The 17,277-nt window shown below is 35.5% G+C and overlaps 2 protein-coding genes and 1 pseudogene across 3 annotated transcripts in view; 2 read left to right on the top strand and 1 right to left on the bottom strand.

The window, feature by feature from the left end:
* Positions 1-10,411, top strand: part of LOC150012916 (DENN domain-containing protein 4C-like) — a 105,055-nt gene extending 94,644 nt beyond the window's left edge. Inside the window, exons 27-33 of the mRNA XM_090274071.1 lie at positions 868-1,050; positions 1,833-2,028; positions 3,890-4,135; positions 5,239-5,356; positions 8,367-8,517; positions 9,544-9,608; positions 9,861-10,411. Coding sequence (XP_090130197.1) covers positions 868-1,050; positions 1,833-2,028; positions 3,890-4,135; positions 5,239-5,356; positions 8,367-8,517; positions 9,544-9,608; positions 9,861-9,997 — 1,096 coding nt within the window. The 3' untranslated portion in view covers positions 9,998-10,411. The remainder of the gene's footprint in view (positions 1-867; positions 1,051-1,832; positions 2,029-3,889; positions 4,136-5,238; positions 5,357-8,366; positions 8,518-9,543; positions 9,609-9,860) is intronic.
* LOC150012917 (U4 spliceosomal RNA) lies at positions 56-213 on the top strand (annotated as a pseudogene).
* Positions 10,412-13,503: 3,092 nt separating the features above from the next.
* RPS6 (ribosomal protein S6) lies at positions 13,504-17,067 on the bottom strand. 2 transcript variants are annotated; one of them, XM_090274069.1, is made up of 6 exons: positions 16,985-17,067; positions 16,344-16,475; positions 15,683-15,893; positions 15,421-15,567; positions 13,738-13,895; positions 13,504-13,645 (listed from the first exon to the last, which is right to left on the bottom strand). In XM_090274069.1, the coding sequence occupies exons 1-6, from the start codon at positions 16,988-16,990 to the stop codon at positions 13,550-13,552; spliced, it is 750 nt and encodes a 249-aa protein (XP_090130195.1). In that variant the 5' UTR covers positions 16,991-17,067; the 3' UTR covers positions 13,504-13,549. The 2 variants fall into 2 exon arrangements, with proteins under 2 accessions (XP_090130195.1, XP_090130196.1); XM_090274070.1 differs by lacking the exon at positions 16,985-17,067 and adding an exon at positions 16,867-16,978.
* Between the last annotated feature and the right edge of the window lie 210 nt (positions 17,068-17,277).

Raw genomic sequence — 17,277 nt, 5'->3', positions numbered from 1 at the left:
ATTTATCCTTCTAGCCAGCACCATCTTATATTTTTATTCATTTAAAGTAAAATATAGCTGTGCGCAGTGGTAGTATTGTAGCCAATGAGGTTTATCTGAGGTAGGATTATTGCTCATTGAAAATAAATAAGTAAATAAAATAGAATGTAGATATTAATACACTTCACCCCCAAAGACTCCATTCTGTATGTAATTATTGGAGTTCAGTATTTATTTACCTTATTTTTTCTTTTGAGATAAAGTTGGTATCCAATAAAATGTACATATCTCACATGTGCCATTTGATAGTGAATGCACACGTTTGTGCAAATTCAAACCTTTATCAAGATGCAGAACATTACTATTACCTGAGAAAGTTCTCTTCATGTCCCTTGCAAGGCCCAACCTTCACACTGTTCCCACCCAGAAGGAGAGAGAGACAAAAGGAAAATAAAACTCTGAATGAATAGAGGGGAGAGGAAATGACTAGGAACAAAATGGAGATTTTACAAGGGGGAAAAAGTGGTATTAAACTATTATAGACATGTTAAAATGCTGCTGTTTCACTTTTTAACTCATAAAATCAGTGAAATATTTTGCTTTTTATCTTTGTTCATAGCTTTCTTGAATGGTTTTCAAAAACTGAAGGGATCTTATATTCAACTATAATGGCCTCTCTAGACCTTTCATCTGAATAGGACAGGAGAGAATGAATGAAAGCAGGAGTGGGGGTGGAGGGGAAAAGAGAGTGTTTGAAATAGGCAATGTTTCTATGGATTATATAATTCATTAATTACTGCTTTGCCATAAAGTGATTCTACATAATGAAGTATAGAGGACTTGAGGGTTTTTAAAGACTTATTTTGGGGACTGCTTTGTATTTTTTAGCTTCTTCCTGAAACCAAGTACCTCTGGTGATAGTTTACAAAGTGGCAGCATTCCGTTGGCAAGCGAACCTTTAGAGCACAAACCTGTATCCAGTTCAGGAGAACCTGACTTGATGAACTTTATGGATTTCCCAAAACAAAACCAGACCATAACTGAAGAAACAAGCTCTGCAGTTGAATCAAGGTATCATAGGTTATAGAGAACTTCTCATGGTAAATTGGATATCCTTGTAAAAATTATATCTTTAAAGATAACCTGACTCATGTAGGCATAACTTCTGGCATTTAAAAAATTTAATTTTAACTTTTTACTACCGTATATTGTTAAAATATCTAGCAAATGAATCTGACGATTAACAGTTTTTTAAGCTATGTTTACTGTTTTATAGAGCCTTGTACAGAAAGAACTTACGAACCAGTAAAAAGTATTTTCCCCTTTAGTGTAGTCATTGCCAGTTTCCAATGACATACTATCTTTCCTCTTAAATATTTATTGAATCAAACATTTATTGAGAGACTTTTGTATGCTAAACATATGCTAAATACTAAAAAAAGTAAGTAAGTTCTCTGGTCTCTGTCCTTAAGTGGATCATAGCCTGGTAGAGATGAAATAATTTATCAATTAATCTACATTACCTTTTTGCACGCAGTGTAGTTATTTCTACGTGATTTTGTTAAATAAAGATGAAATAATGTTTGAATAAAGCAACTGGATGGGCATTTAATCTTTTTAAAATGAAACCTGTTATCTACCATATGTCCTCTTCCCACCCTTCACCAGAGTCATTCACTCTATCCTGTTCCTTCAGCCAGTTTTACAGAAATGCCTGAAGAAAATTTTATTCTTATAAGGCAATACTGACTACTCAGATATATTCAGTAGACTCAAAATTCATTGCAAAAATACTTTAGCTCTACAGATTTTGATTGTTTTACAGAACCAGTATTTCTTCTTCATTTTTTAAGTGATGAAATAAAGAATGCCAGTGGAGATGTTCAAACTATGGAAATTTCACCTGTGCCTAACAGTTTATCAAAGCGGAATGTATCTTTGACTCGAAGTCACAGTGTTGGAGGTCCTTTGCAAAATATTGACTTTTCCCAGCGACCATTTCATGGCATTTCAACAGTTAGTCTTCCAAATAGTCTGCAGGAAGTTGTGGTATGTAACAACATTATGATTACACTGTGTGTTCGTGTATATATTTATTAGAACAGTACATGATTCTTCTGTAGATGATGTATTTGAATGACATGAAAAGTGATAAGAATTTTTCATAGACTAAGAACTTTTTAAAAATTAAAATATGTTAAAATATGTACAAAAATAAACAGAAGAGTAACATAAATGAGTACCTTTGACCCCATCATCTAGATCCAATAATTTTCAGCTTATGGTCATTCTTTCTGTATATCCTTATTCACTTCATTGCAGGTTATTTTGAAGGAAATTTCAGACATCGTGTATTTCATTTGTAAATATTTTAGTTTGTGTCTCTAAAAGATAAAGGCTTTTAAAAACTACAGTGCCAGTATCAGACCACAAAATAATAATATCAACATTTTCAGTTTTTGTTCAAATTTCTAATTGTCTCAAAAGTGTCAAGTACGTCTGTTTTGTAGTTTGAGGAATCAGGATCAAATAAGGCCCATGCATTGCAATTGATTGATCTGTTTTTTAGTATTTTTTAATCTGTAGTCTCCCTTTTTTCTTTTGCAATTTATTTATTGATTACAACCCTATAAATTGGTAATTGTACCTTGAGGTTTGGTCAAATTCAGGGGTTTTTTGTTTTGTTTTGTTGTTCACTTGTTTGTTTTTATAAGACAACATCATCAGTGGCAGTATGTTCCTCTGGTGGAGATGTGAACTATCTTTGTGATGTTAATATCTACTAATGCCTCATTGCCTAGATCAATTTATAAAATAATGATAGCCTAATTCTGTTATCTTTATTATATGGAATATATCTGTGTGGAAAAAATTTCCCCAACTTCTGTTTCATTTTCTAAAGATGCAATTTATGTTGGAAAGGCAAGAAAAATGTTTGATCCCCCCAACCCATTTTATTTATCAGTTTTCACAATAACAAGTTGGGTTCCTAGCATTCTCCAAGGTAATCAGTTAATATGGGGGAATAGGGTATTGTTATGAAGAATTGATTTTTAACATATATGTTTACATCCATTGTTGTCCTTATTCTTATTGATGTAAATTACATCATCCAGTCTTTGGTCTCCTAGAACTCTACAATTTAGTGCTTTATTTCTTGTTACACAACTCTAGTAGCCTTTTAAAATTATTTTAGAAATTGTCTTTCTTATATGACAAGATGTTTCATGCTCATGCCATATTATTTCCTTTTCCAGACCTAGAATCAGCCATTTCTCTAAGAAACCCTGCTCCTTTTAGAGGGAAATGGTATTTGGATATCTCAGACTGGGTATTAGGGGTACTTATTACTGAGTTGGTCATAAACATTTTCTTCTGATTATATTATATACAGCTTACAAAGACTAGGTTTTTTTTCCCATTCATTATTTTGTTTGATTTGTAAAAGTGCTCTTTAATTACTTTACTTTTTATTGCAATCAAATGTAAAACTGACTTAGATATAATTTTAAAAGGAGTCAAAGAATATTAACACAGAATATTACCCTATTTGTTCAGTTGTAAGAGGAAGATAAAGTCACATATATTAATTTTTTAAAAATTGGCAATGAAAAATCAATCCCACACAGGCCATTGCTTTTATCAACATGGTAGAAAAACTGTCATGTTTATAGTAGGGTCTGTTGTATGGATTATTAGCTTTATCTTATTTAACTTTAAGGTAATTATGATTAAGTTTTTTTTTTTTTTTAGGTTTTCATTAAGGTATTCTACTGCATGTAGAAATGGCCTTGAAATAACTGATTTTGAAAGGATAGATAGAGAAGTATAATCTCATTGAGAAATACTCTTCGACATACAGAATTTATTAGGTAATATTCACATCTTTATATATTTTTATTTTTTTAAGGATCCTTTAGGAAAAAGACCCAATCCTCCCCCAGTTTCTGTGCCCTACTTGAGTCCTCTAGTGCTTCGTAAAGAACTTGAATCATTGCTAGAAAATGAAGGCGATCAGGTGATTCACACATCCTCTTTCATCAATCAACATCCAATCATTTTCTGGAACCTCGTATGGTATTTCAGACGTTTGGACCTTCCTAGTAACTTGCCAGGACTTATCCTCACATCTGAACATTGTAATGGAGGTATACAGGTAGGGTATCATCTTCTGTTGGTGTTGGTTAGGATGAGGTTTAACTTAAAGTAACAGAAAATATGCAACAATAGTGGCTTAACAAGATGTAGATTATTTCTCTCACTTAAAAGTTTGGGTAAGTCCAGGGATGGTATTGTTAGGGACCAGAGATGCTTCTGTCTTTTTGCTCAGCTGTACATGGCCTCCATTTCAAAGTTCTACACTAGAATGGCTGACTCTACTTCTAATTCCACTTAACAGTAAGGAGAAAATGGATGGAAGAGAGTATGTCTTCCTTCTTTAGGGACAGTTCCTGGAGTTGCACATATGTATTTCTTTGGCCTGATCTTAGTTACATGGTCATTTCTAGTTGCAAGGGTAGCTAGAAAATGTAGCTTTTATTCTCAACTATCAGTACTCCCAGCTGAAATTTTCATAACAACCATTTTTTAAAAGACTCATACTTTGTACACCTAAAACCAATACAATATACAATTGAAAGAAGAAAAAATTCATATTACCCTTATTTTTCAGATGATATAATTAAAAAGTTAGAGAAGGTAAGTAATTTTTGCAAGGTCATAACCTAATACATGATGGGGAGCCATGATCACACTCTGGTTATCTAATTGTAAAGTTCCTATTCTACTTGTGCTGGGAACCCCTATCCCACTGGAAATAGTGAGCTCCTAGAGTTCCTTCATTTTGATCTTGAATATTGAGAGGCACCCCACATTCCACACATATAGTAGGGGTACACCAAAATCTTAAAGTATTACAAACTACTTTGACCCATTTATTTTTAGTAGTCAGTACACCAAGGTAGTAGAAACTATTGCACTTACTCTTACCTTAAAACTTATTGTAGTGGCAGTTAATCTTTGATGTAGCCACTGTGCTAGTTACCAGGTTGTAATTCCAATCCTTGAAATTTAGAATGAGAAAACTGCACTTCAGAAAATAATAAGAACATAAATCTTCAGATTTAAATGAAAATTGTTGCACAGAATTTTAGGTTTGGAGTTTTGAAAAAACTCATCTGTTTTATATAATGAAGTTTTGGTAGGTCCCCTGATAATTATTATGGTGGAGGTACTAATACTTTCTATTGATCTTTTTAGCTTCCTCTATCATCCCTGTCCCAGGATAGCAAACTTGTATATATTCAGCTGTTATGGGATAACATCAACCTTCATCAAGAACCAGGAGAACCTCTGTATGTCTCATGGAGGAATTTTAGTAAGTAAAATAGAATTTAAGACATAAAAGACTCAAACTGGAAACAACCCAAATATCTATCCACAGGTGAATGAATAAGAAATTGTGGTATAAGCTATCCATCCAGTCGAGTGCTGTTTAGCAGTAAAGAAGAATGGACTACTTTATTTAGCAGTGAAGAAGAGTGAACTGGAATTACTGTGAAGAGAGAAATAAGTTCCTTATGTTAAAATTTTTCATTAAGATTTTCTATTTTAGTTCAAATTGATTTGCTCTTGTAACTGACCCATTTAACTATGTTAGTTCTCCACATGAGTTGAAGAGTATTGTTTTGTGATTTTTCTGTCAAATACCAATTTGGTTAAATATTTGGAGACTAAATTCTGTATAGTGGAACAGTAATTTGGATGTGTTGGTATAGGACCACAATTTCATTTATATGGAAACTAGTCTCAAAGATTCTAGCTCATTTCTTTATATTTAGAATGTATTTTTACAAGTGATTGAAAGGGTTATAATCCAGTTCAGAAGCCCTGGGAACAACAGAGTAGATAAGGGAGCAAATGATATCAACAGGCAGTTCATGGAAGAAACATTAAATGGTTTATACAAACTCTTTCAGTTTGCTAGGGCTACCTTAACAGAATACCACAGACAGGGTGGCTTAAACAACAGGTATTTCTCACAGTTGTGGAGACTGGAAGTCCAAAACCAGGGTGTTGACAGTTTTGGTTTCTCCTGAGGCCTCTCTCCTTGGCTTGCAGATGGCCTTTTCCCTGTATGTGTCTTCATCTCCCTGGAATCCTTTTCTTAAAAGGACAACAGTTGTATTGGATTAGGGCTCCACTCTTATGATGTCATTTAACTTTAATTACCTCTTTAAGGACCTGATATCCAGATATAGTCACGTCAGGGGTTAGAGCTTCAATGTATGAATTTGGGGGGACGACGACATAATTCACTCATAACACAAATATGAAAAATGCTCAATTTCATTATTTAGTGAAATATGACTTTTTAAAATGAAAATATAAAATTATATACATCAGGATGGCAAAAAATTTTAACAATAACATCCAATATTGTTGAGGATATGGAGGAAAAGAATGTTGTACTGTTAGAAGTGTAAAATGATGGAGTTCTGGAGAACAATATGGCAAACATCATCTCGATTTAATGTGTGAATACCCTTTAACTCAATCACAGTAAGACAACTGTTTTCTATAGAAATAATTTGTACAAAGCTGTCTGTACAGTGATGCTTACTTCAGGGTTGTTTATAACAATGAAAAACTTTTAAATAAATACCTATCAGGAAAATTGTGAAACGTCCACACTATAAAATGTTGGCAGCCAAGAAAAAGAATGAAAGCCATTTGTATGTGAATGTATGAAAGGATGTATGCCCATTGTGTTTGGTGGAAAAAAGGCGGGTTGCAGAACAGCATTTGATCTTCTCCCTTTTTTGCAGGGAAAAGAATAGAAAAAAAAGTATATGTTTTTAAAATATGCATAGGAAAAGGTGTAAAACCATATATCCCAAGCTGTTAACAACAGTGGCTACTCAAAAGAGAAAGGGAAATGTTCACTATTTTTTGCTGTTTTGTACTTTCAACAGTCTATTCCTACTTTGCAACCTAAATGCCGTATCAGCTGATGAATGGATAAAGTTCGGTATATGCATACAATGAAATATTTGGCAGTAAAAGTACTGAATGCTGATAAATGCTACAGCATGGATGAATTTTAAAATATCATAGAAGAAGCCAGTCACAAAAGAGCACAGAAAGCATGATTCTATTTATATGAAATATCCAGAATAGGCAAATCTGTAGAGACAGAAAATAGTGGTTACTTAGGGCTGAGGGGTTGGGAAGATAGAGGAGTCACTACTAATAGGTGGGATATTTCTTTTGGTGGTGACAAAAATGTTTTAAAGTTGATTGTGATGGTTGCTCAATTTGCAGAATATATTAAAAACCACTTCTTTGTACAATTTAGAAGAGTGAATTGAATGAGTTGGGAATTATATCTCCAGTAAAGGTGTTATTTTAAAAATTGAATTAAAGGAGAAACAGAGAAGTTACATATTATATTTGGGTTAGGCTCTAAAATCACAACAGCATGAAAATCAAATCTATAGCAAGGTAATCATTTAGCAAGTAGAAGAGCTAGTCTCAAAATGTATAGCAGCCAGTATTTCCTCTTGTATTGTAACAGAATTTTGCTAATTATTTGGTTGAACACAATGAAGTATTACTAGTTCCCTTTATTAAGGGGCTGTGTTGTATGAAAAATACAACAGCATACTGTATGACAGGGACTTAGAATCAGGCTGGACTGGGGAGTTATTGGATACATATTCCCATCTCAACAAATGTGGGTATAAATAAAATTATGGTTGCTGGAATTTGTTGTGATATTGAAGTTTTCCCTTTTTCTTGGCCAAGCACACAGTTAATTTTGTATATTTTTCATGTTAGTGTGATTCAATTTGAGATTATCACTGAAGCACTTTTTTAACCTATGAAATCTATATAAATGTTTGTTCTTAATAATTATAGAATTAGCCTTTATCAATTAGGATTATATTCTGCTGTATTTAATAGAAAATAACAGAACTTAAAACACTTAAAGATTATTTTCTCACATTTAAAAAATTATGAAGTAGACACTCCAGGACTGATAGGCAACTGCTCTGTCACCAATGACCCAGGCTCTTTCTGTTGTGCCTGCTTTTCCATCAACAGAGGTTGCCTCATGGTCACAAGATGGCTGCTCGAGTACAAGTTACCACACCCCAGCCTCAAACAGGAAGCCCTCAGTTCAGGGAAAATGCAAAAGGACAGGTCTCTCTTGAGGAAAGCAGGAAAAAGATTTTTTTTAGCCAGTCACATTGCCACATAACTCTACTAGTATGGGGGAGGCGATGTTCAATAGAAAACTAGAAAATGCTACAGCTCTGGAAAAATACTTCTTTAATCACTAGAGTGGATAAATATATTCTTAATTATTGTGTTTTTATTATTAGATTCTGAAAAGAAATTGTCTGTCCTGTCAGAAGAACAACAAGCAACAAGCACTTTAGTAGAAACCATCAAGCAGAGTATTCAACATAATGATGTTCTTAAACCTATCAATCTGCTTTCACAGCAAATGAAGCCAGACAAGAAAAGACAAAGGTAATAATTCAGTGTTTGCTACTCAAAACAATGTCATGTTTTAAAAAATTATTTTAAAATATATCTAGTTGTAAAAGAAGCACTACTCACTGTAGAACATCTGACTGTTTTAAAAAGTGCTACCAAAATGTGTACATTCATACTTGAGCACAAATAAAATAAAAATGCCTGTCTGGGGGGAATAGATTAAATTTTAGGAGGTAATTCATTCATTTCTAAAGTGTATTGAATCTTTGGGGAACATTTCTGCTGTTCACTGGAAACCCTCTGTTAGTCTGTTAACATTGATGTTATACATATGTTCTACTTTTCTATACTTGAGGGACATTTAAAAAATGGGTTTAGGAGTGGAAACAATTTAGGGAAGTGATGGAAGCAGTGAATTACAAAAGATATGGAGCTCTCCTGATCCTCATACTTTTGTCTGCTGACATGCTTGGGATACTCATCCCAGCATCATCATAAGTGAATTTTGCAGTGTAAGTTTCGGGAAAGCTACATGGAACATCATCAAAATCGGCATTACTCTCGAATTTTTTATTCTGTGTAAATACTCAGAAACCAGTTTAAGTTCATTTTTAACAACTGAGCCATGAAGCTCATTTTTAAGGCTTCATTTGTGACATTTTTATGTCCACAAACCAAATAAAGGTGATTTATCTTTTATTGTTGAATTAAAGGGTCAAAGGGTTTTAGACTCCTTAGAAATTAATTTATTTCATCAAGAGACAATAGATGAGAAGACTCTGCTTTTGCAAATTTTGAAACCATTGTTTCTGGTGTGAAGCTTTATGCCCATTAACTTTTTAATTTGAAATAGATATTCACAGGAAGTAGCAAAAATAGTAGAGTTCAGTGTACCCTTCCCCCAGCTTCCCCCAGAAGTGACATCTCATGTAACTACTACATATCAAAATCAGGGCATTGACATATCTACATTACTGTTAGCTAGACCACAGATTTTTTTTTTTTTTTTACCATTTTTGTACTCTTTGCCCATTAACTTTAAAAAAATTTGTTTTATAGGAGTTTATACAGAGAAATCCTCTTCTTATCATTAGTGTCCCTTGGAAGAGAAAATATTGATATTGGTAAGTTGGTTAATTAGGGATTATTTTTTTTCTTACATTTTATTTTCTAATGTAATTTTTACATTTTCTCAAGTAATTTTGTTTCCTATACTAATTTAAAAAATTTTAACTGGTATGGGTAAATACTCCATTTGCCTTTAGAAAGATTTCTACTCTTGAATATGCAGTATATATATATATGATTTGGCTACTTTTAAGTGCATGACTTTTCCTTTAACAAACTGCAATTGCATTTTTGAAAATGTCTTTCAGAGGCTTTTGATAACGAATATGTACTTGCATACAATAGTCTACCTTCTGAAGTCCTTGGAAAGTTGCAGAAAATTGATGTTCCGCCAAGTGTCAGTGTGGAATGGTGCAGGAAGTGTTTTGGAACACCTCTCATTTAAACAAGGGATTCACTAGATTCTGACACACAAAGCTGGTGGAATAGATTCAGTCTGGAAACATTCAAGGTTTGTTCCAAATGCTAAGAATTGGTGAAAACTGAAATGAAGTAACTCTTGGAACAATATATGATGAAATGTAATTCATGCTGAATACATCTCCCCAGGAAAAAAATGCCATTAAATTCCACAGGGTTTTTTGATGTTGAAAATTTGCAACTTCTGAACAGTTTATCTGCTGAAAACTGTTTGGATTTCTCAATATTTGTAGTAGTTTGATCATGAGAAACCATATTTGTCCTTGGCATTTTGTTTTATATTTGAAGCTAATTATGTTTGGGGAACCAGCAAATTAATGTAAACTTGCCTAAGCCCAACACAAATGAAATATCTCAATTATAAGAGCAAATCTTTGTATGTTTGTGTATATATGTGTGGCTGTGTAGGTATGTGTATATACAGCCATATTATATTTATTAAAATTTGTAGATTGCATGTTGCAATTTTCTGAAAGGGGTCTATTAAATGACTACTACTTAACTCATCTGTAGTCGTCAATCTCGAAATTATCTTTATGTCTGGCAGCAACTGCCTTACCTGAATTTTAAATTTAATTATGTATCTCCACCTCTCATATTTTGTATTTTCCTTAATGGATTGTATCTTGAATATCCAGTGACGTCCTTCCATATTCCCAATACCATGTTAAAATGCAACAGCTTTAAAATTGGGGTAAATGAGCCAGTTTAAGTTAAATTGGCTTCAAAATTCACAAAATCAAAACATGCTTAAAATGCTTGTATATAGTCTCTGGACCTGAAATTGTTCGGGCACAGTAAATGATTGCTGTTGGTCACTTTTAAAAACCTGTGGGATAAACTTGCACTGCAGTTTTATTCTTGTATAATATATAGATCTGTATGCTTATTTGTGCATTTGTAAATATTGTTTTTTAGGATGAATCAATTAAGTCTTAATACTTTAAAGCTATTGAGCTCTTTGCCAGTAGGTTTAAGAAAATCATGACCTCACCTGCCTGACAATTAGGCCTTTTGTTGAAAACACCCCTTAGGAACAGTAAGATTGCCTTAACTCTGCTTGGTTTAAAAAGCCAGTCATTCTGTAGGTGCTTTTATTGTAATTATGCATGACTCAATCAGTGGATACAAAAAATAAAAATAAAAATTACTTACTGGTAGTGAACAGCACAATCTCCCTTCCATTTGGTGTAATCTTTTACATATTGTTATTGTACCATTCTTTGAACATTTCAGGGTTAATCTGACCTATGCAGATTCTAGTTTCATTTTACTGTGAAAGTGCTAACTGAACTTGTCAGCAATTATGTACAATTCTCATTACCTTAAAAACAGATCTTTTTTACTATCTCAGAGTATATATTTTGCAGCCTAAGACTTGGTACTAGTTTTAACACTTATTGCCCCACGAGTTTTTAATTTCTTTTGCATATAAAAAGATGGGAGGTTGAATGAAAAGAAAAATTGTTTGCTGTGCTTGTTACAATTTTAAACTTCCTGAAATATATAAATTTGAACCTTTGTGATCTTTGGAATTCCAATATTGTTTTTCCATTTCTTCTCTGTAGCCGTAAACTAAATTACTTCCCACTTAAAAAAAAAAAACTAATTTCCTTACACATTTTAAGAATATTTGGCTATATTGTTATCTAATAACTTTTTGTAACATTCTAAATTACAGCTATTGCGTGCTACAGTCATTTAGAAACAGAGCTGATTTGTGTTATAATTATTTGAAGGCCTTTTCTAGCACCTACCACTGAAAGGGTACCACTAAAAACTTATACCAAAAAAACCATATCTCAAATTATTCAAATCTACAGGACATAGACAATATCTAGAATGAGTTGTAGCACTGTATGAAACATAACCTGATAACTTCTGAAAGCAGTTTTTCAAGTTAGTCCAGATTTAGTCTAAAACCTTATACCGTTTTTGGATTTGACAGCCTAATTTCACTTTTGCTGCATTTTTAGTTGATTATAGCATCCTGCATGGTTAATAATGAAAATAAGTCTCCCATTAACTTTGGGATGTCCAGTTGTTGCCCTTTTACATCATTTTTAGTACCTAGTAGTAATACAAGATTGATCATGTTTATAATCTTAATTCTTGGGATATTTTCTAACATCCTTTTAAATCCTCATAATCTTAAATCTGCCAGAATTAATAAACTAGAAGTTTAGGAAAGCCCTGTCTATTCACTTTAGGGAATGCGCTCAAAATCAGAAAGTGGTGTGGTTTGTTTTATGCATTAGGATCAACCATGTATGTAGTGGTTAGTAAAGAATTCTAGGCTATATACCAAACTTGCCTTTTGGATTTAAATTGTCCCCTGTGACAGTAGCATGTCCTTTGTTTGGGATTCTTTAAAAATGCTAATTTCCCCTTTTGTAACTTTAATTTATATTGTCAATTGCCAATTAAGACTTTTCATGTTGGGGATCTTACCGTCTTAAGAGTCTTGCTTCTCACAGTATGGTCCAGGAACTGGCATTATTGGCCTCAAATGGGAAGTTATTTGAAAAATTTACCCACTTGTGGCTTAACTATTATTTTAGCAAATAAGGGGCCCATTTTCTTCACCCTGAAAGCCTAATGTGCCTTCTTTTTAAGACCTTCTACACTGCAAAGTATAGTTTTTACTGTAATTACCAGATTAGATATGGCACATTAGCAAAGGTATAAGACTTTTTCTCTTTGTGCATCCTTCATTGATACAAGTGTTTAAACAGGCATAGTCAACTCCTTTTCAGAGAATAAAAATATGAATAACTCACTGGAGTTGAAAAGCTTTCTATTAACATAGTAAATTTGCACTGGTTTTAAAAGCGTTGTGAACTATTTCAAAATGGTATCCATTAGCTGTGCTTTAACAAGTTTTCTTTTTATCACCTATGACAAATGCCCCTCTTCACAAGGGCATTTTCATTGTGCATATATGTTTAAGAAATACTGTATGCCTCAAAATAAAGTGTATAAAAGAATAGTTCTACTCACTTATTTTCCTGAAACTGTTCCATGCCTTGTTGAAAGTGCCTTACACTAAGACTATTTTTCCTGAACCACCCAGAATCCAAGAGACCCTAACCCTATCCTGGGCATCTCTCCCACTCTCAAGTATGGGCCCAGCCTCTGGATTTGAAGGATATCATTTTTGAAAAATTTTATTTATTTATGTGGGGCGGGGGGGGGGGGGGGGGGCGGGGGGCAGGTGGGGAAGAGTTGCTGTCTTGCACACCCCTGATCAGGTATCTTGCCTCCAACCCAGGCACATACCCTGACCTGGAACCAAAGTGGCAACCTTTTGGTTCATGGGCGGAAGCTCGATCCCCTGAGCCACATCAGCCAGGGTTCACCTTCAAGTTTTATGTGTTGTTAAGATTGCTTTACACAAACCCCCCTTTATTATGACCTGAGTCTCTCTCTCTTAATTTATCTAAATTTTATATTCAATGAGAAGTCAGTAAAGAAGATTTTATGTTAGTTCTTATTTATTTGTTACTCTTAGAAAACCTCATTTTTGACTGGACTCAGACTTAGAAGTAGAAGCTCTCAGAGAGGACAGCCTGCGTCTCTTGGCAATCTGTTCCTGGCGTTTTTCTTTGGCCTCCTAAACAAAACAAGAGAGTCAAAGCTTGTCACTGTTAAACATGCAAACCCAAATTAAGTACTCCCCCTTCACCCCAATCATCTTAGACTGACCTTCATCCTCTTAGCCAAAAGTTTAGCATATTCTGCAGCCTCTTCCTTATTTTTCTTAGTACGTTGTTTCTTCAGAGCAATGCGCCGACGTTTGTGTTGCAGGACACGTGGAGTAACGAGTCGCTGAATCTTAGGTGCTTTAGTCCTAGGTTTCTTACCTAAAAATTTAAATTAATGGCTGATCACTTCTCAATATCCTTAGTTCATTAGGATACACATATACATTTTAAAAACTTTAGAAACAGACGCAGACTCAAGTTAGTATCTACAAACTTATTTGTATAAGACTTTTTAAATCGAATTTGACTGTCAACAGAGGCTAAATATTGTCCAAATATAAAGAAAATTGAATCCTTATAAAAAGGGACCAAGCTAATTTTACTTACTAGCTGTCAGTATTTTCCTAAATCAGCACATTTAATCCTCATAACACAGCTCATTTAAGTCATGCCTAGTTTTGTCAAGCTCAAGATCATACGTAAATTTGGTTACTTTCCTTAACAATGAAGTCATGCTCCAAGCTTTTTTCTATTCACTTTGATTTCCCTCCCACAATTTGGTTATGAAATCTTTGTACCATATGACACAGAAGCAGTATTTTAGCAATCTGAAAACGAAGTAAATAAAGCATTATCCCCATCACTATTCCATCATGCTTTTAAGTCTGATTTAGCTTGAATCTATACTTTCCTGCCAATCCAGGGAACTGAACCATGAGCATTAAGAATAGGCAGCTTGTTCTTCACAGAATATCTTCATTTAGTCTAAACTGATTTATAATTCAATATCCTACGGATTACAGATCTGCTTTAGAGCATAAGTCTTTTCAGTTGTAATCATTTTAACTGTGGACACCTTGTACAAACAATACCCCAGGCTCAACTGTTCAAGTTCTGTTAAAAGTGAGATAAATGATTTAAAATGAAGACACAAGAATCATCTTAACACCTACCAACTAGCGCACTTACTATACTGATGGTATTTCCAAAGATGTGACTATGGGGAACTCCTGTATATACTTTTTAAGTGTAAATTTCATCAGGCTAAAACTATACATGAAAATCCAACCTGAGCTAACATGCCCTTCATTCCATTTAATGTAAATATTCATACGTCACTACAGAAGTATTAACGTTACAGAACACTGCAGCCACAGACCACTGTGGTGATGACACCCACTCCCTAGTATACTTCTCTACCTTCTAACTGTCCTAACTCTTACTATTGCTATCCACATCCCACAGATAAAAACGAGGGCCAGAAGTTAAAGCAAGTTCAGTTGATGAAAGCATGTATCTGTTTTGTAAAACAAAAAATCAGAACCCCTGATATGAAAAAGCAAAAGTGTGGGGGGGATGATGGCACATTCAATCATAGCCACAGAATTTTGTCGTTCTTCCAAGTCTTAACCCAAGAGCAATGAACTTATTGTCTGATTATCTTTGGATAAACTTACATATCAATGACCAACAGGACAATTTTCAAAAGTTTGTAACACTCTATAGAGAGAAGGCATTGGATGTAATGAGAATCAATGCCAACTGTGTATCTTGACCCTCCTCAGTATTTTCCTAAAACCTCCAGGTAAGTTGTGGTCTTACATTTTATTTTCCAGTGAGCACTCAAAATCTAGTGACAGATTACTGAAATTAAGCAAACCCTCAATTTCATACTCTCCCTCACCTTCTTTGTTCAGGGGCTTTCTCACAACATACTGGCGGACATCATCTTCTTTAGAGAGGTTGAAAAGCTTGCGGATCCTGCTGGCTCTTTTGGGCCCCAGGCGCCGAGGCACAGTAGTATCAGTGAGACCAGGAATATCTTTCTCCCCTAAGAGATGTGAACAAAGACATTTAACTTCCATCCGAAGTTACTGTTTACACATTGGTAAAAAACAAAACAACGCCATCAGTCAAACCGGGTACGGCAGGAACACAAGCTTCACCTTTTTTCACAATGACCAAGTTGAGAACGCTGAGGTTGGCGTCCACAATGCAACCCCGAACAGATTTGCGCTTTCGCTCTCCAGTCCTCCTGGGTCTGTAACAGGAATGGCCCTTGCTCAGCAGCAGGCGGACGCGGCCGTGGGTCAAGACCCCCTGCTTCATGGGGAAACCTTGTTTGTCGTTCCCACCACTGATTCGAACCACATAACCCTGTACGAAAAGACAGTGGTAGATTTGTAAAATACAACTTGAAACTTCTCAAAATAACTTTTTCTCCAGCCACTCAGTTTTGTTTATATTTCCAATTTGCCAAGCTGAACTAGCAAATTCCTTCCAATCATGCCATATTTCTAACCTGTTTTACTAGAGTTAACAGTTCCCAGGGGAATATTAGTATCAACAAACAACAAACCAGAAACACCCCTTCTTGGCACTTTTAAAGACACCCTTTGGAGACCATCAGCTTGAAGCAAGCACAATTACCTGTTTTCTCAACTGAGCTACAAAACCCCGCCAGATGATAGCTCTACCTCACAGGATGACATTCTGAAGTAACATGAGCTAACACAAGCCAGAGTCTGACACCCACTACACATACCAATTACCAATAGCGTTTACCACCTCTTGAATATCTGCAACAATTCGGTAGTCAACTCTTACCTTCCATTCTTCACCCAGAGCGTCAGCGGCAACTTCTGTGGCCATACGCTTCTCATAAAAGGTCCGAAGTTTGCGTTCATCGTCCACTTCAATGAGTTTCTGGCAGCCAGTGGCTGGGAAAGAGATGTTCAGCTAAGGATTAAGGGGGAGGGGGTGTGGAGAAAAACTTTATGAAAATTGTGAAACCACCTACAAAGATACTGCGAAAACCCTTCCATGTAACCCTATAATCTAAAAACTACAAAGCACGTGTGCGCATAATGCGCAACAGGCACCGCGCTAAAAGGACAACTTTTAGCACGCAGGCCCTGCACAATGACTCCGGAAGCGAAGGGTGTTCCGCAGCCGTTCATCCCCTCGGAGTAGAGCCCACAGCCCAAATACACCAGGGCCGTATTCGTCTCGGCTAGGCCCAAGGTGGCCGCCACCATTACGCTCCCGGGCCAACGCAGCTACAGCGGCAATCGCTCACCATCTGGTCTCCGAAAGAGCTCCAACCACATAAGAGAGACCTTTCTCTTACCTCAGAGCTTTCTCTACCTAGAGCCAGGGTTTTGGAGAGTTAAAACTGCGGCAATGCCGTGTTCTGGGGCTCGATTCCCGGTCCCTAAGTCTAACCAACAACCGCCGTCTCTCCCTACCTTCATCCTGAGGCACCCGAATGCCTCCAAGGCGCCACGAAAAAGAGGCCCGACTTCCGTTTATCCCAGGTCACATAGTCACTTCCAGTTCTCGCGAGATGGACAAAAAGAGTGACGTAGCGGAAATAATCATGGGTAGACGGCACTTCCGGGGGTGGGACTAATTTGCAGTCAGCAAGTGCGCTCCGCAGTTCGAGTTGCACTTGTGGCGTTGCGTTAGTGTGGTGGGTGGTGTAGTTCTGAACGTTTGACTCTCCTTTGCCTCATCTTTTCTGCGTTACTCTTGGCTAGGA

The sequence above is a fragment of the Furipterus horrens genome, unplaced genomic scaffold (genome assembly GCF_987537825.1).
Source record: "Furipterus horrens unplaced genomic scaffold, mFurHor1.1.pri manual_scaffold_4, whole genome shotgun sequence".
Classification (NCBI taxonomy): domain Eukaryota; kingdom Metazoa; phylum Chordata; class Mammalia; order Chiroptera; family Furipteridae; genus Furipterus; species Furipterus horrens.
Note: the sequence above shows the minus strand (reverse complement) of the source record. Positions and strands in the feature narration are given on the sequence as shown.